The sequence below is a fragment of the Nomascus leucogenys genome, chromosome 8 (assembly GCF_006542625.1).
Source record: "Nomascus leucogenys isolate Asia chromosome 8, Asia_NLE_v1, whole genome shotgun sequence".
Taxonomy (NCBI): domain Eukaryota; kingdom Metazoa; phylum Chordata; class Mammalia; order Primates; family Hylobatidae; genus Nomascus; species Nomascus leucogenys.
The window spans coordinates 8,108,658-8,126,956 of record NC_044388.1 but is presented as its reverse complement, the minus strand read 5'-3'; the positions used below and the strand labels follow the sequence as shown (position 1 = coordinate 8,126,956).

The following is an 18,299-nucleotide window of genomic DNA, read 5'->3' as shown; positions in this document are numbered from 1 at the left end:
CCCATAAAAGAATATATGCTTTCCCTTATGTTAGCACCTATTTCCAGTTTCTCTTTCAATGCTGGTCATATCAATATATTCTTAGGCCTCTATACTAGCAACGCTGAACTCCTTTCTCACCATCATCTCCCTTAGGAACTTTGGTATAACTGTGAAGCAGATGGCTCTTCATTGAAACACATTTTACACATGTGATTACTGCAGTTTGCTATAAAATTCTCCCACTGAAATGGGTGTCCATGGTAAATATGCTGGCTTTTTACTCTCCTGTACACAGTGTTAAATAATTCAAGTGCTAATGTTATTTTCCACAAATTAGGAATCTATTCTATTTTTTAAAGTCTACATTCTTATAGCATATATTTCTTTTAAGCAGGCTAAGCCTATAATATGATTCCAAAAAATGTTTTGGAATATTATCTCTGCATTAAAAAATTCTTTTAAAAATATTTTAGAAGTAGGGTTTCACTATGGTGCCCAGGCTAGAGTGCATGCTATTCGCAGGCGTGATTATAGCACACTACAGCCTTGAACTCCTGCCCTTAAGTGATCCTCCTGCCTCAGCCTAAGTCGCTGGGACTACAGGCATGTGCCACCACACCCAGCTTCTCCTTGGATTTTAAAAAAATGAATATATATCAAACATTTTATTCAATTTGTGAAGTGAGCCAGGCAGATGTTACAGCAGGTTCAAAGATCTTCCATTTTTATTTGTAGTAAATTGAACTCTGGGAATTTGGATTATCTTTTTTAAAGAACAATAACCATATATTTGTACAAATTCTTATATTTTATTAGCTGTCTCACATTTCCTGGAAATATTTTCTTACTATTGGGAAAAATGTATCTATGTACCTTAGGTTAGACTGTTTTGTAATGGTACCTTAACTAACTCGTGGAAGAAAATTAAGAAAAATAGTGTTCTCCTTTTAAGTGTTTATTCCAAAAAGTACTTAGTGTAAGCACTTCTGTTCCTACTGGTGATATAAGATTATGAGAGCTTATAATTTCACTGGAGCAAAAAGACTCAGATACATAAGAATTTATAAGTTCTGATGTAATAAACACAGCAGTAGATGATGGAGATAAAAAACCCTATTGACTCCAGGATAGACAAAAAAAATTATTAGAGAAAGGACCTAACTGGACTTATATCACTGGAAAGAAGTATGTGTGTGTGGTTGGGGAGGGTAAACAATTTATTAGGTGTTTATGTATCAGATTCTTACTTTAGGCAGGGCATTGTGCTGGGAGTGGGGACAGTAAGATATAGATATGTGCATGTAAAAATTTTTGTCCTTTAGAAGAAGCTTATACTCTAGTTGTTGAAAGGAAACACATACAAGGCTAAGTATAGTAGAAGATGGTGCATAAGCATTACAAAGTAAGCATTCTTAGGAGTTCAAGCAAAGGATAGATCATTATTAGCTGGTACAGTTAAGGTTAAGCCTTTATTGAAGAAAGTGGGCCAAAAGCTGAATTTCAGAGGATGAGTAAGATCTGGGTAAAGAATATTGGAGATGAAGTTAGATTCTTAATAAAACAATTACTTTCTTCTCTGTTTTTAAATTTTAAATCTAGACAAAACATCATCTATTACTTCTATGAAAGGAAAGCAGGAAACCTAGGTTTTTAGTCACAGATGTGCCACTAATAAGCTATTTCATCTTGGATAGTCAAGAATTTTTTTTTTTTTTTTTTTTTTGAGGTGGAGTTTTTGCTCTGTTGCCCAGGCTAGAGGGCAATGGAGCGATCTTGGCTCACTGCAGCCTCCACCTCCCGGGTTCAGGTGATTCTCCTGCCTCAGCCTCCTGAGTAGCTGGGATTACAGGCACCCACCACCACGCCTGGCTAACTTTTGTATTTTTAGTAGAAATGAGGTTTCACCATGTTGGCCAGGCTGGTCTCGAACTCTTGACCTCAGGTGCTGCCTTGGCCTCCCAAAGTGCTAGGATTACAGGCGTGAGCGACCACGCCCGGCCTGGATAGTCGAGACTTTTAGAGTAGGAAGGGATCTTAAAACATTCTGGCCAGTTGTTCCTCTATCTAGGTTAACCCACTCGGTGCTTTAATATCTTCAACTATAAAATGGAAATAATTATGTCCTTGCTTTCCCTGGGTTATTATTATGAAATTGGTCATATAAATTTAAGGTGTCATCATAATTGTTTTTCAGATGGCTGAACTAGGCTGGCGTATTGAGGAGATACGTTTTTAAAAATCTGTTTTTATACCCAAACTTTTACTTATTTATAGATTGAAAACTGTAACTATGCAGTGGAACTTGGGAAGAACAAGGCCAAATTCTCCTTGGTTGGCATTGCTGGGCAGGACCTAAATGAAGGGAATTCAACACTTACCCTGGCATTGGTATGGCAGCTGATGAGAAGGTAAAGGCTGATACATTGGTAGCAACACTGCCTGTTTTCTCCAACAAGTAATCTGAACTAAATTTTTAGCTGTTTTTGAATAATAACGAACACAGAAGAAATATACAATGCAAAATATTTTAATTTTTAAAGGATTTACTGTTGATTATGGTTTTTTGTAAATTATATTTTATTTAAAAATGGGTCAATATCCAGAAACACTTTTATTAATGCCTCTTAAAAATGGCTTCATAAGGAATTGCTTTAAGTTTTAAAAATACCATGTAGTAGTTTTTGGTTCTGATTAATGAGGTTTGTAACTTTGGAATGTAACTGGGTGCAAATGCCAGCCTAAAATTAGAAATATTTATTAGAACTGAACTATTTCTTAAGTATTTATGTAAACATTGATATAAATTATGTGAAAGCAAATTTCACCCTTTTTAGTCTCAAATATACATCTTTTCTGTTGCAGGTACACACTGAATGTGTTATCGGATCTTGGAGAGGGTGAAAAAGTAAATGATGAAATTATCATTAAATGGGTCAATCAGACTCTTAAAAGTGCAAACAAAAAGACTTCTATTTCCAGCTTCAAGGTAATCAAGAGTCCTAAAAAAAAATTTTTTTTGGAGGTATAGGAAGGAATTTTTTTTTTTTTTTTTTTTTTGGAGATGGGGTCTCGCTCTGTCACCCAGGCTGGAGTGCAGTGGCACAATCTTGGCTCACTGCAAGCTCCGCCTCCCGGGTACACGCCATTCTCCTGCCTCAGCCTCCTGAGTAGCTGGGACTACAGGCGCCCGCCACCACATCCAGCTAATTTTTTTTTTTTTTTGTATTTTTAGTAGACATGGGGTCTCACCATGTTACCCAGGATGGTCTCGATCTCCTGACCTCGTGATCCGCCTGCCTCAGCCTCCCAAAGTGTTGGGATTACAGGCGTGAGCCACCGCACCCGGCCAGGAACGAATTTTTATTGGAAATTACGTTGGTTTGGTTTAGAAATATATTAATGTTGTATGTCAGAAACATGATTTATGAGTTTAGGCATACTAATTATTTGGCCTGTGTAAACTTGAAATATTCAGTTTTAATTACTAAATTTTTGATTGGTTGTCCAGTTAAGTATAAATGTAGGTTAATATTATCTGACTCTGGTAATCTAATCTTAAAAAATAGAGCCAAAAAAATCCAGTTATCAAATGAAAAAGAAGAAGCCATTGTTTATATAGGACCTATAATGTTTTGTGCTCCCTAGCAGCAGTCTCAGAATTGTATTGACATCATTTCCAAGGCATAACAGAGCCAGCCAAACCGATTCAAGTGGGAATTGAGAAAACTGGTAGGAAAAAAAAGTCTTGTCATCTGGCTTCATAATGGCATTTAACACTCACTTCCAAGCATCTGTGGATGATTCATAAAGCACTCAAAGTGTAGTCTGTACATACATACCCACTAATTTTCATGCATTTCCATTGTGTTTTGCTTTTGCATGCAAGCCGATGTCAGCTACAAATAAGCATGTCTGCTTGTACACATTCATTCAGTGAGCCTTGTGTTTGTGATTTTATTACATGTGAAAAACTAGCAATCAATTTGTGTTTTTTTTTACTGAAATAAAGTACAGAGAGATGAAACACTAAGTTATCCTAAGAGATATCTACCCATTTTTATTTCTCTCTTTGCCTTTGCTCTGTATGCTTAACAACATTGCAAAGTGAAAGAAATGTCAGAAATTTATCAGTTCAATCTTCTCATGTTTGCCAAAAACTGAGGCCCAAAACGGTTTTAACAGGACAGCTCGATATTGGCAGAGACGTTGCCTGAGTCCTAGTTCAATTGCTTTTTTTTACCCCCCTTTTCTATCTTGGAAGAAACTAATGACCTTGAGTTTTTGTTACTGCTTGTTTTATTTTTAAAGTAATTTTCAGTCCATGATTTGTCTCTCTGTGTTTTAAACATAAAACACAAAAATATAAAATAGCAATGGGGATTGTATTATAAAATTATCTAATTGGCAGTTATTCTTTAAAATTGTTATGTTGAAATTATATGCATTTGCACATTAATTTATAGAAAATATTAAGCATGTATATAGTTAATATAATGAGAAAATAGCAAATTAATATTTATGGAGCTCCTATTAAGTAACTTTTCTAAGTAAAGAAAAAGGTATAAAGTATAGGAAATTAATTTGGCCCTCAGAGTGTTCACCATTTATTTTAAAGACAAAGACTGTATAACTGAGAGGGTAACAATACCATAGAGTAAATGATAAAATCCAAGTAATGCAACTAATATTATGGATGAAAAGTCTGATCATTTCCAATTGAATGGTCAGTGAAGAGCCGATAAAGACAGCTGGATTTGAACATCATAGATGGCGGGAGGATTTGAATTAGTGGAGAGAAAGGGGGATAACAAACTTAGAAGGGTCCATCTTGAATAAAGGCATGTCTCAGAAAGTTAGGAGAAATAGGATGGTTCCTAAGGGATGTTGCGCAAGACATAAATTGGGTCAAGACTGTGGAGGATTTGGCCTAAATAAAGGATATTGAGTAAAGGGGGTAATAAGAAAGGCAGTTATTTTAGGAATACCAATCTGAATGTAGTGAACAGGATGGGGAGGGAGAATAGTGTAACTGCAAGGACAGTGCAAAAGAATCCAAGGCAGTACTCAAGGTGTGATGTAATAGGGGGTTGGGGCTGGGAATGGAAATGGTAAGATTAGAAAGCTATAAGTTATTGCAAAAGAAGAGCTAGGATTTGGCTTCCTGATTTGGGAAGAAGAGGCGAGGGGGGAACCAAAATTCTTCATGTTTTGGGCATGGGTAACTGGAAAACAGATAACACTAATAGAAATGAGGATGTCATTCCTGGAAAAGGTGATGAGTTCAGTTTTAAGCTTGAATTTGAGGTAATTTTAGGAAAATGGGGGTAGTGAAAGGAGATATTAAAACTGGAAAGACAGACTTGGTGATCAGTTGAATAAAAGGGTTGAGAAATGGGAGTGCATAAACCTTTTAAGGGAGAGCAACCCTAGAGAACAGCGACCTGAGAGTTTGGCTCTAAGAACTGAGGTGGCAGAAACATTGCAAAAGTGCTTGGCATTTTGCATATGCTTAATGATAAAATCTTTAAAGAGAGTGCAAATGGTTAAGAAATGAGGCAGTGAATGCTAAAACATAGTTGAGGTGAGGGAGGTATTTTTCCAACTACAGAAGGCATTATGTTTGAAGGCTATAATAAGTGGTACTAGCAGAAAAATTTTAATTATAATCAAGGTAGCACTATAGGAATTTCAGAAAAGACAAATTTACCCTTTTTAGCCACAAAATAAATTTCCCTTGCTAAGAAGATAGAGAAGGTGGTATATCAGCAAATAATAATCATAATTACCATTTATTGAGTCCTTCGTATCACTGTGTTAAGCACTTTACACATTGTTTAATTCTGAGCAAAAAGGTGAGCATTAGAGAAGTTAAATAACTGTCTACTGTCATACAACTTTTAAGCAGAACAGTTGGGTTTCATATCCAGGTCTATCTACACACAAGTTGAAAGCCAAGCTTTGGAGTTGTATAGCCCTGGGTTGACTTTTGGCTGAGCTACTGATTAGCTGTGTAGCATACTGCTCATTTATTCCATAAATATTCAAAGCTTGCCCTGTGTCAGGTGCCTTGCTAGTCACTGTGGCTACATAGTGCCCTCAAAGAGCTCACTATTCAGGGAAGGTGGCAAATAAGAAAACAAGAATCACAGTATGGGGTGTCAGCAATACTATATTAATCAGCTAAGCAGGGAGTGTGGGACCACATGAGAAGGGCATCTGTTTTACAGAAACCTTAGCAGTTTAAACTAACAGCAGGGCTACATCTACTGATGAATAAAACAGAACTTACTTCTGGCTCAGCATTTAGTATCTGTGTGACCATAGGCAAGTTATTAATTTCTCTATTCTTCAGTTTCCCCATATCTAAAATGGGGAAATTAATAATCCCTCTCTACTAAGATTGTTGTTAGACTACATAAGTTAACAAAATGTAAAGAGCTTAACAGTACCTAGCACATATTAAGGGCTCAATAAATGGGGCTTACCATGCTGTTGGCATTGCTAATATATAAAGGGCATCATATGTGGCAGGGCAGGGGACTCTGCTGAGCCTCTTAGGGAAGTCTGGTGTCCACATCACTGTTTTTCCAGATTGATTGATTGATTGATTGATTTGAGACTGAGTCTTGCTCTGTCGCCGAGGCTGGAGTGCAGTGGCGCGATCTCAGCTCACTCCAACCTCCGCCTCCCGGGGTCAAGTGATTTTCCTGTCTGCCTCCTGAGTAGCTGGGACTACAGGCGCCCGCCATCACGCCCAACTAATTTTTTGTATTTTTAGTAGAGATGGGGTTTCACCGTGTTAGCCAGGATGGTCTCAATCTCCTGACCTCCTGACCTCCCAAAGTGTTGGGATTACAGGCATGAGCCACCGCGCCCGGCCTTTCCACTTTTATTTTTTAAAATGACAGAAACAGCAGTGGAATGAAATGTTCTAATATGTATCAAATAGAGGGAAAAATCATTATCTTGAAAATCAAGCTGTAGGTAAGTCTAGATTAAGATATTGAAATTCTTTTTGCCGAAGTCATTTCTTTATGATTAACTTAAGGAAATAAAAGGAAAAATAATGGAAATGTATTTATATACTAACCTAAGAGTTTTCACTATAACCCCTTTCCCTTTGCAAAAGTGTCTTTTACTGATAATGTACAAATCAGAGGATTTGGAAGACGGGGCTATTTTCTTGGAAACAAGAAGATAAGAGGTCTGATACAATCTTTAGAAACTTAAATTTTTCATTCAACTCCGTAGAAGCTTTACCCAAGGTAACTCATAAGAAAATGGGTGGGAAAAATACTTGTTTCCTAAATCTAAATGAAATATTTAAAATAAAACAAATATGTAAATAAGGAATCAAATTATAGTACAATTAAATAAGTCACTTGTCTTTTAAAAATAATCATATAAATATACGAAAGTAAGCCCATAAAAATTTATTCTAGAATGAAATATTGTTTTTAGAAAGCATAATACAGTACACATTTAGAGTCATCTAGAAAGCTTATTAAAAATGTAGATTCCCAGCCTCATTCATAGATAACCTGACATTAGTTTGAGTGGGGCTAGATTTGCACTTTTAACAAGTACCCCACATGATTTTCATGTAGGTGGTCTGCAGACTGATTTCTCAGAAACAGAAAAGATACGAAAAGCAGATCCAGATTACCAGCATCAGATAGACTTAAAGGACCTAATTATTTTTACCCTCTATCTCTTACCCCTGCCCAAAGATCTGTATCATAAAATGAACATTCCTAATAAGAATATAAATTTTTCTAAAATTAATAAATGAGGCCAGGCGCAGTGGCTCACGCCTGTAATCCCAGCACTTTGGGAGGCCGAGGCGGGTGGATCACGAGGTCAGGAGATCGCAACCATCCTGGCTAACACAGTGAAACCCCATCTCTACTAAAAATACAAAAATATCAGCCGTGCGTGGTGGCCGGCGCCTGTAGTCCTAGCTACTCAGGAGGCTGAGGCAGGAAAATGGCATGAACCTGGGAGGCAGAGCTTGCAGTGAGCCAAGATGGCGCCACTGCACTCCAGCCTGGGCAACAGAGCAAGACTCTGTGTCAAAAATAATAATAATAAATGAAGTGGCTCATAGATTGTGGCTCAAATAAGCTGTTACTCTTCTTAACTAACATGGCTTCAAATTGTTTTATTAGATATTGATTAAGAACTGACATTTGGCTAGAGCCTATACTAGATGCTTTCACCTATACCACCTCAGTATTCCTAAGAATCCTATGACATTCTACTTTAGAGATTAGGAAAGGGTGCTCTGGCTTCGAAACCCAATTTCAAGTGGTTTAAATGAAAACGGAAGGTATTGACTACAATAACAGTAATCCAGAGGTAGGGTAGACTTCTGGATTGGTTGAGCCAATAATTGAAGAATGTCATTCAGGACTCATTTTTTTTTTTCCCCCATCTCTGCTTTGCCATCTAATGTGCCAGCTTCATCCTAAAGGTGGTTTTCCTTTTGGTCATAGGATAGTTGCTGCTTGTGACAGAGGTTTCATCCTCTCATTCACATCCAGGAGGAGGGGTTGCTGGCTTTCCATAACATAGGCCCAAATTAAATTACTGTGGTAATAGAATAGCATTCCTCTATTTGGCTTGGACCAGTGTTTTGAAATCTTAAAAGAAAATTATCCTCTAAGGAATATTTTTAGACATATTTTTCCCTTTGTCTCTCCCATGAAATTTTAATGCAGAGATGCACTGTATACCTGTTTATGCACTGTATGCTTTATACATAAAAAAGGTTATTGCCCTACCCCTATTGAGAATGCTTGACCTAGATTAATTTAGGTTCACTCCTGGAACTGTGAATGTCAGCTTTCCTTGAAGCTTATGTCTGTGTGAAGGAGGTATGGATATAGAGCAAAAATATGGGTTCTATTTGTATGAAAGAAGTAAAGTGTGTGTAGATTCTGGGTAGGCAAGCAGTGGTGGCCACTATTCAAGCTGAGAGAGAGAACAAATAATTTGTTCAAGTACTGGTAAGTGGTAAAAATCAGTTCAGACCAGGATGTCTGATTTCATCTGTAGTACACTATTCACTATAACTTAGTTGTCCATTTTTAGCTTGCCTTGGTGTTAACTTAAAAATGGAGAGACTCTTGGGCATTTTAGAGTCAGACTGTCATGGGTTCAAATACCAGTTCTGTATTTACTGGTTGTGTAAACAAGTCATTTGAGCTATCTTAACTTCATATCCTTCATCTTTGTTTTTTTTTTTTTTTTTTTTTTTTTTTGAGACGGAGTCTCGCTGTCTCCTCCAAGTTGGAGTGCAGTGGCGCGATCTCAGCTCACTGCAAGCTCCGCCTCCTGGGTTCACGCCATTCTCCTGCCTTAGCCTCCCGAGTAGCTGGGACTACAGGCGCCCGCCAACACACCAAGCTAATTTTTTGCATTTTTAGTAGAAACGGGGTTTCACCGTGTTAGCCAAGATGGTCTCGATCTCCTGACCTCGTGATCCGCCCGTCTCGGCCACCCAAAGTGCTGGGATTACAGGCATGAGCCACCGCGCCCGGCCTCTTCATCTTTTTTTAAAAAAAGAATTCCTTTACTATCAAGATGCTAGGGTTTAAAAGGTGGATTAAATAAACTAAAACATGTAAAACAACAAGATAATGTCTTTGTAAATGTTAGTTCCCTTTCACTATTTCGTTTTCTTTCTGAAAAATATTAAGGGAAGGCTTTGGGATTCATGGTCTGAGAAATATGTGAGTAGAATTTATAAAATTGTTAATTAAAAATTCATCTACTCCCTTTCAAAAGTTGTGTATTTTTTTACAGAATGGATACTATAGTTAGCATACTTAGGAGCTATCATGTCCACAAACCTTATTCAGATATGGTGACAACTCTATACTATAATTTATATAAAGATTTAAGGAAAAGTATATTTTAAAGGGTTTATTTATGTGTGCTGGTTGCAGAAAAGCTGAACGTTAAGTACAAAAAATTTATAGATTGCCTTCAGTTATATCATCAGAAGAGTCTGAAAATAATGAAAATTAAAGGTCAGATGTTTATGAATGTTCATCTATGCTTTATTTTCTAGGATAAATCTATAAGCACAAGTTTACCTGTCCTAGATTTAATAGATGCCATTGCACCAAATGCAGTTCGTCAAGAAATGATCAGGAGAGAAAACTTATCTGATGAGGACAAGCTGAACAATGCTAAGTAAGCCTTTATGGTTTATATTAGAATACATGGCCCTTTAATTCTCTAAAATCCTTATAGGAAAAGTTACTATGCCCTTAAAATTCATATTTTTAAATATAACTTACATGTGGGTCTTAGATTTAAGACTCACAAACTTAACCTTTTCATAAAACTAATCTTGTCAAAATATTTCACTGTTTTGTTAAAATATGTTAAGTGAAAACACAGTGGATAACACCAAGATATTTTTCTTGTCTCGTCAAGATACGCCATTTCAGTTGCTCGAAAGATCGGTGCCCGGATATATGCATTACCTGATGACCTCGTAGAAGTGAAACCAAAGATGGTTATGACAGTGTTTGCATGCTTAATGGGAAAAGGACTGAACAGAATAAAATAATCATTTCATATGATTTTCTGCCACATTAAACATATTGTATGCCTCACAGTTTACAGGATTCTGAAATGTAGTGGGTGTAAAACCAGAGATTATTTGTATGCTCAAAATAGTTATATATTCATTAATGAATTCAATATCCTGTTCATACTAGTTAGAGCTGGTCAGCCTTTTTGGATAACACAGTTAATTTACCAATTGATACAGATAATAGAATATATTCATAATCAAGCTGATACTTCATGATTAAATTATTTTTGTTGCTTAAAAGTCGTATTAGACAAGACTAATTCATTCTTTTTTATGGTTCAAAAGAGATGAATACAAACGTTTTTGCAGGTTCTGCTGTGAAATGTGGTTTGATTTTTTGTGTGTGTTAATTTTGATCATAAATGCATTCATACTCATAATTCAGTTTAATCCTTTTATTTGCTTCCTCCAACTATTTAAAGTGGTCCAAAAACACTTTTCTGTAAGTTTCTATACTGTCTAAAACCTTATGGTGACCAGAATTGTTTATTATTATCAAACTTTTTTATATATGAGAACTAATTCTTGAATAAACCCCAAAGTTCACTCTCTTGTTTAAATAGCAGCAGCTTTTTACTTAAAATTTAATTTTAACTACATTGATACTTTACATATCCTAGTTTGGTAATACAGCTTTAATTATGTCATGCAACATATATATGTTGGTAGGATGTTATTAGAGAGAGATGTGTGCATACATATTTTTTTTGCACCTGAATCACCCAGCTTTTCCTAAGTGGTATGTTTAATTGGTCATTCAGCCAACCATCAGTATTTTCCCCCCACAACATGTGTAACACTTTTCAGTCTGTGGATATCTGATACATTAAGATTTCTTTTTATAAGTATTCATTTTGAATGTGCATATAGTTATTTGACCCCTTCCAAATACTTGTAGTCAAACACTGGCTAGAACATCCCAAGATATGCTGACACTATCCTGTTAGCTTCATATTATACTTGCTAGTTTAGGTCTCTATAGAAGCCCTATATAATTTAGAATATGCCCACTGAATATCTTTAATAGAAAGTAAAATAAAGCTAGTATTCAGTGTAGAGTATTTTCATATGTTTTTTCACAGCCCGTTACAAATTGGCAATGTTTGGTTAATGTTTGTATTACTTGGAAATCGCTACAGCTTGGACCTATTTTTTTTCTAAATTTTTAGCATTAGTCCATTTCTGCTGCTAACAATTGAATCCAGAAATCTACTTCCTCCATCTTCCACTGTTAGTGCTAGTGAGCAATACTGTTGTGCAAGAAAAATGTCACTTTATCTCAGTGTGAATGAGTAGTCTAAATTCCCCTTCTACTATTGATTTAAATATATATATATAGGTAAGAGTGAGACTGCCCATGTGTTTAGAATAGAATTTTTTAAATGAAATGATCAACAGGTGGAATTTTGAAATATATTCTTCTACAAAAGAGATTTCTTTCCCTTTTATATTTTGATGATTGTTTTCTTATATGAAGATTAAGATATGTTCTTGCTCTTTTATAAGATTATTTAAATTATGTTTCCCTCTGATTTTTTTTCACCATTGTATTTACTAAGTTATTGGATTTACATGAAATCTGGCACTTTAGGGTGTTCTTTTTCTCACAGAGTATATTTAATAAAAATGCTGTGTATATAGAAATGTGTTTGTATTTATTTCATTTGAAGAAAAATATTCAGCCTTGAAAATTAGTCTAGCATAAGCTTATTTCCAGAAAAGAAAACAATTCCTAAATGAGTTAGTAAAACAAAAAAAATTGTATTTGATTTCTTTGAAGATGAGGGTAGTTCTTTTGTTCTTAAATATGAAGAATTATTAAAAACCAACTGTGTGATTACTACAATTTAGTTTGTGCTGAAATAATTCAGGTGAATCAATCCATTCACAAATTTATCATCTATTATGATCCAGATACTATGCTAGCTAGACACTGGGGATTCATCTGAAAAAAAATACAGATGAAGTCTCCTGACCTCATGTATCACATCCATGTATCATATCCTAGTAGACAGATGATTCATAAATAGGAATTTTAGATAGCGATAATGCAGTAGAAGAAATAACATAAGGTAATGTGATAGAGACTGACTTGGGAAATGGAGTGGAGATTATTTGTATGTGGGTGGTCAGGGAAGGTCTCTCTAAGGATATTTGTGCTATAAGTGTTCAGCAGAGAGAACAAATGTAAAGAACCTGAAGCAGGCAGTCCTGTAGGCATCCTAGAAGACAAACAGGTGAACGTGACCTGAGAGTACTGAGGGAGAGGCAGAGTCTGGAGATGGAGATGGGGTCTAGGGTATTGTAGGACTAGATCTAAATCTGGATTTTTTTTTTCTTCTCTGACTGGAGTCATGACTGCTCTTTTGTATATGTGGTTTGGGTAAGCTGCTTGAAGTAATATGCTGCCTCTGAATCTTGGATGCTATTGTTCATCATAACCCTACCACTGGTCTCTGGATCACCTGGGTAGAAAAAACTGATAGGCTGCATAGATTATGTTAAAATACCCCAATTTATGCTGGATAAAGAGTGTATCAGGCCAGGCACAGTAGCTCATGCCTATAATCTCAGCACTTTGGGAGGCCAAGGTGGGAGGATTGCTTGAGGCCAGGAGTTTGAGACCAACCTGGGCAACATAGACTCTTGCTACAAAATTTTATTTATTTATTGAGACGGAGTCTCTCTCTGTTGCCCAGGCTGGAGTGCAGTGGCATGATCTCGGCTCACTGCAACCTCTGCCTCCCAGGTTCAAGTGATTCTCGTGCCTCAGCCTCCTGAGTAGCTGGCATTACAGATGTGTGTCACCACGCCTGGCTAATTTTTTTGTGTGTTTTTAGTAGAGACAGGGTTTCATCATGTTGGCCAGGCTGGTCTCGAACTCCTGACCTCAAGCAGTCTGCCCGCCTCGGCCTCCCAAGGTGCTGGGATTACAGGCATGAACCACTGGACCCAGTCCTCAATTTTTTTTTTTTAATTAGATGGGTGTGGTGGTGTGCACCTGTAGTCCTAGCTACTCGGGAGGCTGAGGTGGGAGGATTGTTTGAGCCTGGGATTTCGACACTATGATGAGCTATGATTGCACCATTGCACTCCAGCCTGGGTGACGCAGCAAGATGCTGTCTCTTAAAAACAAAAAGTGTATCAGAGAGGTAAGAGAGGATTTCTGCAGCTGAGATGATCCAAAAAGACTTCTGAAGAACAGGGTGCAGTTGCAACACTGGCTTAGTTTGAAGTAGGAACAGCCCCCGACCCCCAGCAGTTTGAAAGGCCTCCTAGGATTATCTACCAAAGTAGGTTGGGATTCCCCAGTCTTAGAAATTAATCCAGCTCCTATGGGAGTCCTCTGGATAAAGAATCACCTAAGTCCAGCAACTTGCAAATGCCTCGGATTAAAGTGAAGCTGTATCTACATCGTGCTCTATCTTGCTTGCTCTCCTGCTATATCAAATGTGCGACATAGTTCTGAGCCATCTAAATTTTTTCCCTCAAACACGAAGTTTTGGGTACATCAGGGTTAGTGTTTTTCTGCTACTAACTAAAAATTGTGCTACACTATGGAGAGTGTAAGCACACACTCATAAATACAAATATGTGCCACTGTCCACTGGCCACAAATTTACAAGGAACAATCTTGACATTCCACCAAATAAACTTGGAACTGTATTAAACATTACAAAATGAGGAAGATTTACCATCTACTAGGGATAAGACAGAAAACAAACTCAATAGATTATCAACTGTTTTGAAGTAAATACATGAAAATGTTTGGAAAGACGGTCTGCTAAGGCCTCTTAGAAAAGATCTAACACAGACTTTGAATTATGAGAAAGTTGTATTTAGGAAATTTCGGGAGTTAAAGTGTTGGCTGAGACAGGGATGGAACATACCAGCCTGAACAGGATAGGGAGTATTTCCCCCAAATATAAGATACTCTGAAGTAAATTTATGTATTCTCTTAAAAACCTAAAACTTTAAAGGCACAATTTAGATTTTTCTATATAATTATGGGAAGCAACAGGAATTATTCAAGAGGTGAAATTTCCAGTTTCTCCTCCATTACCTTTTAAAAGCAGAAGACAACAGCAACTCTATAATGGTTATAATACTTTAAAAGTTTGGTTAAAAATAAATTATTTGGCAGGGTACAGTGACTCATGCCTGTAATTCCAGCACTTTGGGAGGCCAAGGTGGGCGGCGGCACTTGAACCCAGGAGTTCAAGGCCAGCCTGGACAACATGGTGTGACCTCTTGTCTACAAAAAAACTTTAAAAACTTGGCCGGGTGTGGTGGCATGCGCTTCTGGTTCCAGCTACTCAGGAAATTGAGGTGGGAGGATTGCTGGAGCCCAGAAGGTTGAGGCTGCAATGAGCTATGATCGTGCCACCGCACTCCAGCCTGGGCCAAACAGCAAGACCCTCTGGGAGAAAGAGAGGAGGGAAGGAGCACTTACGGAGCTTCATTCAACTCTTGCGCAAATAACAGATCTCTCTTTTAAAATCAGATTCATAAACGTGACGACACTTATCCAATAGTTACATGTCCATACCTTTGAATTAATTGCAAATACATGTGTGACAATAGGAATCTTATGCCAATTTCAGATCACAAACTGGTTGTTAAAAAATATACAGACTCGGCCAGGCATGGTGGCTCATGCGTCTAACCCAGCACTTTGGGAGGCTGAGGTGGGCAGATCACGAGGTCAGGAGTTCAAGACCAGCCTGATCAACACGGCGAAACCCCATCTCTACTAAAAATACAAAAAATTAGCTGGGCATGGTGGCGGGCACCTCTAATCCTAGCTACTCGGGAGGCTGAGGCAGGAGAATTGCTTGACCCCGGGAGGCAGAGGTTGCAGTGAGCCGAGATTGCGCCATTGCACTCCAGCCAGAATGACGGTATGAGACTCCATCTCAAAAAAAGAAAAAAAGGCCAGGCACAGTGGCTCACACCTGTAATCCCAGCACTTTGGGAGGCCAAGGCAAGCAGATCATGAGGTCAAGAGATTGAGATCATCCTGGCCAATGTAGTGAAACCCTGTCTCTATTAAAAATACAAAAATTAGCTGGGCGTGGTGGTGCACGCCTGTAGTCCCAGCTACTCGGGAGGCTGAGGCAGGAGAATCACTTGAACCCGGGAGGCAGACGTTGCAGTGAGCCAAGATCACGCCACTGCACTCCAGCCTGGTGACAGAGGAAGACTCCGTCTCAAAAAAATAAATACACACACACACACACACACACACACACACACAGAGCCTCGAGAGACCTACGTATGGTTCACATCATAGGACTCAGTGCAGACAACCCCCAGTACCAGCCCAGAGCCTGACAGACTTGCTGGGTGGCTAGATCCAGAAGAGAGATAACAATCACTACAGCTTGACTCTCAGGAAGCCACATCCCTAGGAAAAAGGGGAGAGTACTACATCAAGGGAACACCTCATGGGACAAATGAATCTGAACAGCAGCCTTGAGTCCCAGACCTTCCATCGGACATAGACTACCCAAATGAGAAGGAACCAGAAAAACAATTCTGGTAATATGACAAAACAAGGCTCTTTAACACCCCCCAAAAAATCACACTAGCTCACCAGCAATGGATCCAAACCAAGATGAAATCCCTGATTTACCTGAAAAAGAATTCAGGTCAGTTATTAAGCTAATCAAAGAGGCACCAGAGACAGGTGAAGCCCAATTTAAAGAAATAAAAAAAATGATGGAGGAAATATGGAGAGGCCAGGCAGGGTGGCTCATACCTGTAATCCTAGCACTTTGGGAGGCCAAGGTGGGTGGATCACTTGAGGCCAGGAGTTCAAGGCCAGCCTGAGCAACATGGCAAAACCCCGTCTCTACTAAAAAAAAGAAACAACAACAACAAAAAAAAATGAGGGGAGAAAACTTCAGTGAAATAGATAGCATAAATAAAAAAGCATCGAAACTTCAGGAAAAAATGGATGCACTTAGAGAAATGCAAAATGCTTTGGAAAGTCTCAGCAATAGAATCGAACAAGCAGAAGAAAGAACTTCAGAGCTCAAAGACAAGGTTTTCAAATTAATCCAATCCAACAAATACAAAGAAAAAGGAATAAGGAAAAAATGAACAAAGCCTCCAAGAAGTCTGGGATTATGTTAAACAACCAAACCTAAGAATAATTGGCATGCTTGTAGAAGAAGAAGAGAAATCTAAAAGTTTGGAAAACATATTTGGGGGAATAATTGAGGAAAACTTCCCCAGCCTTGCTAAAGACCTAGACATCCAAATACAAGAAGCTCAAAGAACACCTGGGAAACTCATCGCAAAAAGATCATCGCCTAGGCACATTGTCATCAGGTTATCAAAAGTTAAAATGAAGGAAAGAATCTTAAGAGCTGTGAGGCAAAAGCATCAGGTAACCTATAAAGGAAAATCTATCAGATTAACAGCAGATTTTTCAGAAGAAACCCTACAAGCTAGAAGGGACTGGGGCCCTATCTTCAGTCTCCTTAAACAAAACAATTATCACCCAAGAATTTTGTATCTGGCGAAACTAAGCTACATAAATGAAGGAAAGATACAGTTTTTTTCAGACAAATGCTGAGAGAATTCACCGCTACCAAGCCAGCACTACAAGAACTGCTAAAAGGAGCTCTAAATCTTGAAAAAAATCCTGGAAGCACATCAAAACAGATCCTCTTTAAAGCATCAATCTCACAGGACTTATACAACAAAAATACAATAAAAAAAAAAACAACCCAAAGTATACAGGCAACAAATAGCACAATGAATGGAATAGCACCTCATATCTCAATACTAACATTGAATGTAAATAGTCTAAATGCTCCACTTAAAAGATGCAGAATTGCAGAATGGATAAGAATTCACCAACAAACTATTTGCTGCCTTCAAGAGACCCACCTAACACATAAGGATTCACATAAACTTAAGGTAAAGGGGTGGAAAAAGACATTCCATGCAAATGGACACCAAAAGCAAGCAGGAATAGCTATTTTTATATCAGACAAAACAAACTTTAAAGTAACCGCAGGTAAAAAAGACAAAGAGGGACATTACATAATGACAAAATGCCTTGTCCAATAGGAAAATATCACAATCCTAAATATATATGCACTTAACACTGGAACTCTCAAGTTTATAAGACAATTACTACCAGACCTAAGAAATGAGATAGACAGCAACACAATAATAGTGGGGGATTTCAGTACTCCACTCACAGCACTAGACAGGTCATCAAGACAGAAAGTCAACAAAGAAACAATGGATTTAAACTATACCCTGGAACAAATGGACTTAACACATGTTTACATAACATTCTACCAAACAACTGCAGAATATACATTCTATTCATCAGCACGTGGAACTTTCTCCAAGATAGACCACATGATAGGCCACAAAACAAATCTCAATAAATTTAAGAAAATTAAAATTATATCAAGCACTCTCTCAGACCACAGTGGAATAAAACTGAAAATCAACTCCAAAAGGAACCTTCAAAACCATGCACATACATGGAAATTAAATAACCTGCTCCTGAATGACAACTGGGTCAAAAATGAAATCAAGATGGAAATTTAAAAATTTTTCAAACTGAACAACAATAGTGACATGACCTATCAAAATCTCTGGGATACAGCAAAGGTGGTGCCAAGAGGAAAGCTCATAGCCCTAAATGCCTACATCAAAAAGTCTGAAAGAGCACAAATAG

General features: G+C 37.7%; 1 protein-coding gene across 1 annotated transcript in view; it reads left to right on the top strand.

Annotated features, from left to right (window-relative positions):
* Nucleotides 1–12,235, top strand: part of PLS1 (plastin 1) — a 117,210-nt gene extending 104,975 nt beyond the window's left edge. Inside the window, exons 13-16 of the mRNA XM_003265336.1 lie at nucleotides 2,257–2,390; nucleotides 2,845–2,968; nucleotides 10,058–10,182; nucleotides 10,429–12,235. Coding sequence (XP_003265384.1) covers nucleotides 2,257–2,390; nucleotides 2,845–2,968; nucleotides 10,058–10,182; nucleotides 10,429–10,564 — 519 coding nt within the window. The 3' untranslated portion in view covers nucleotides 10,565–12,235. The remainder of the gene's footprint in view (nucleotides 1–2,256; nucleotides 2,391–2,844; nucleotides 2,969–10,057; nucleotides 10,183–10,428) is intronic.
* Nucleotides 12,236–18,299: the final 6,064 nt, after the last annotated feature.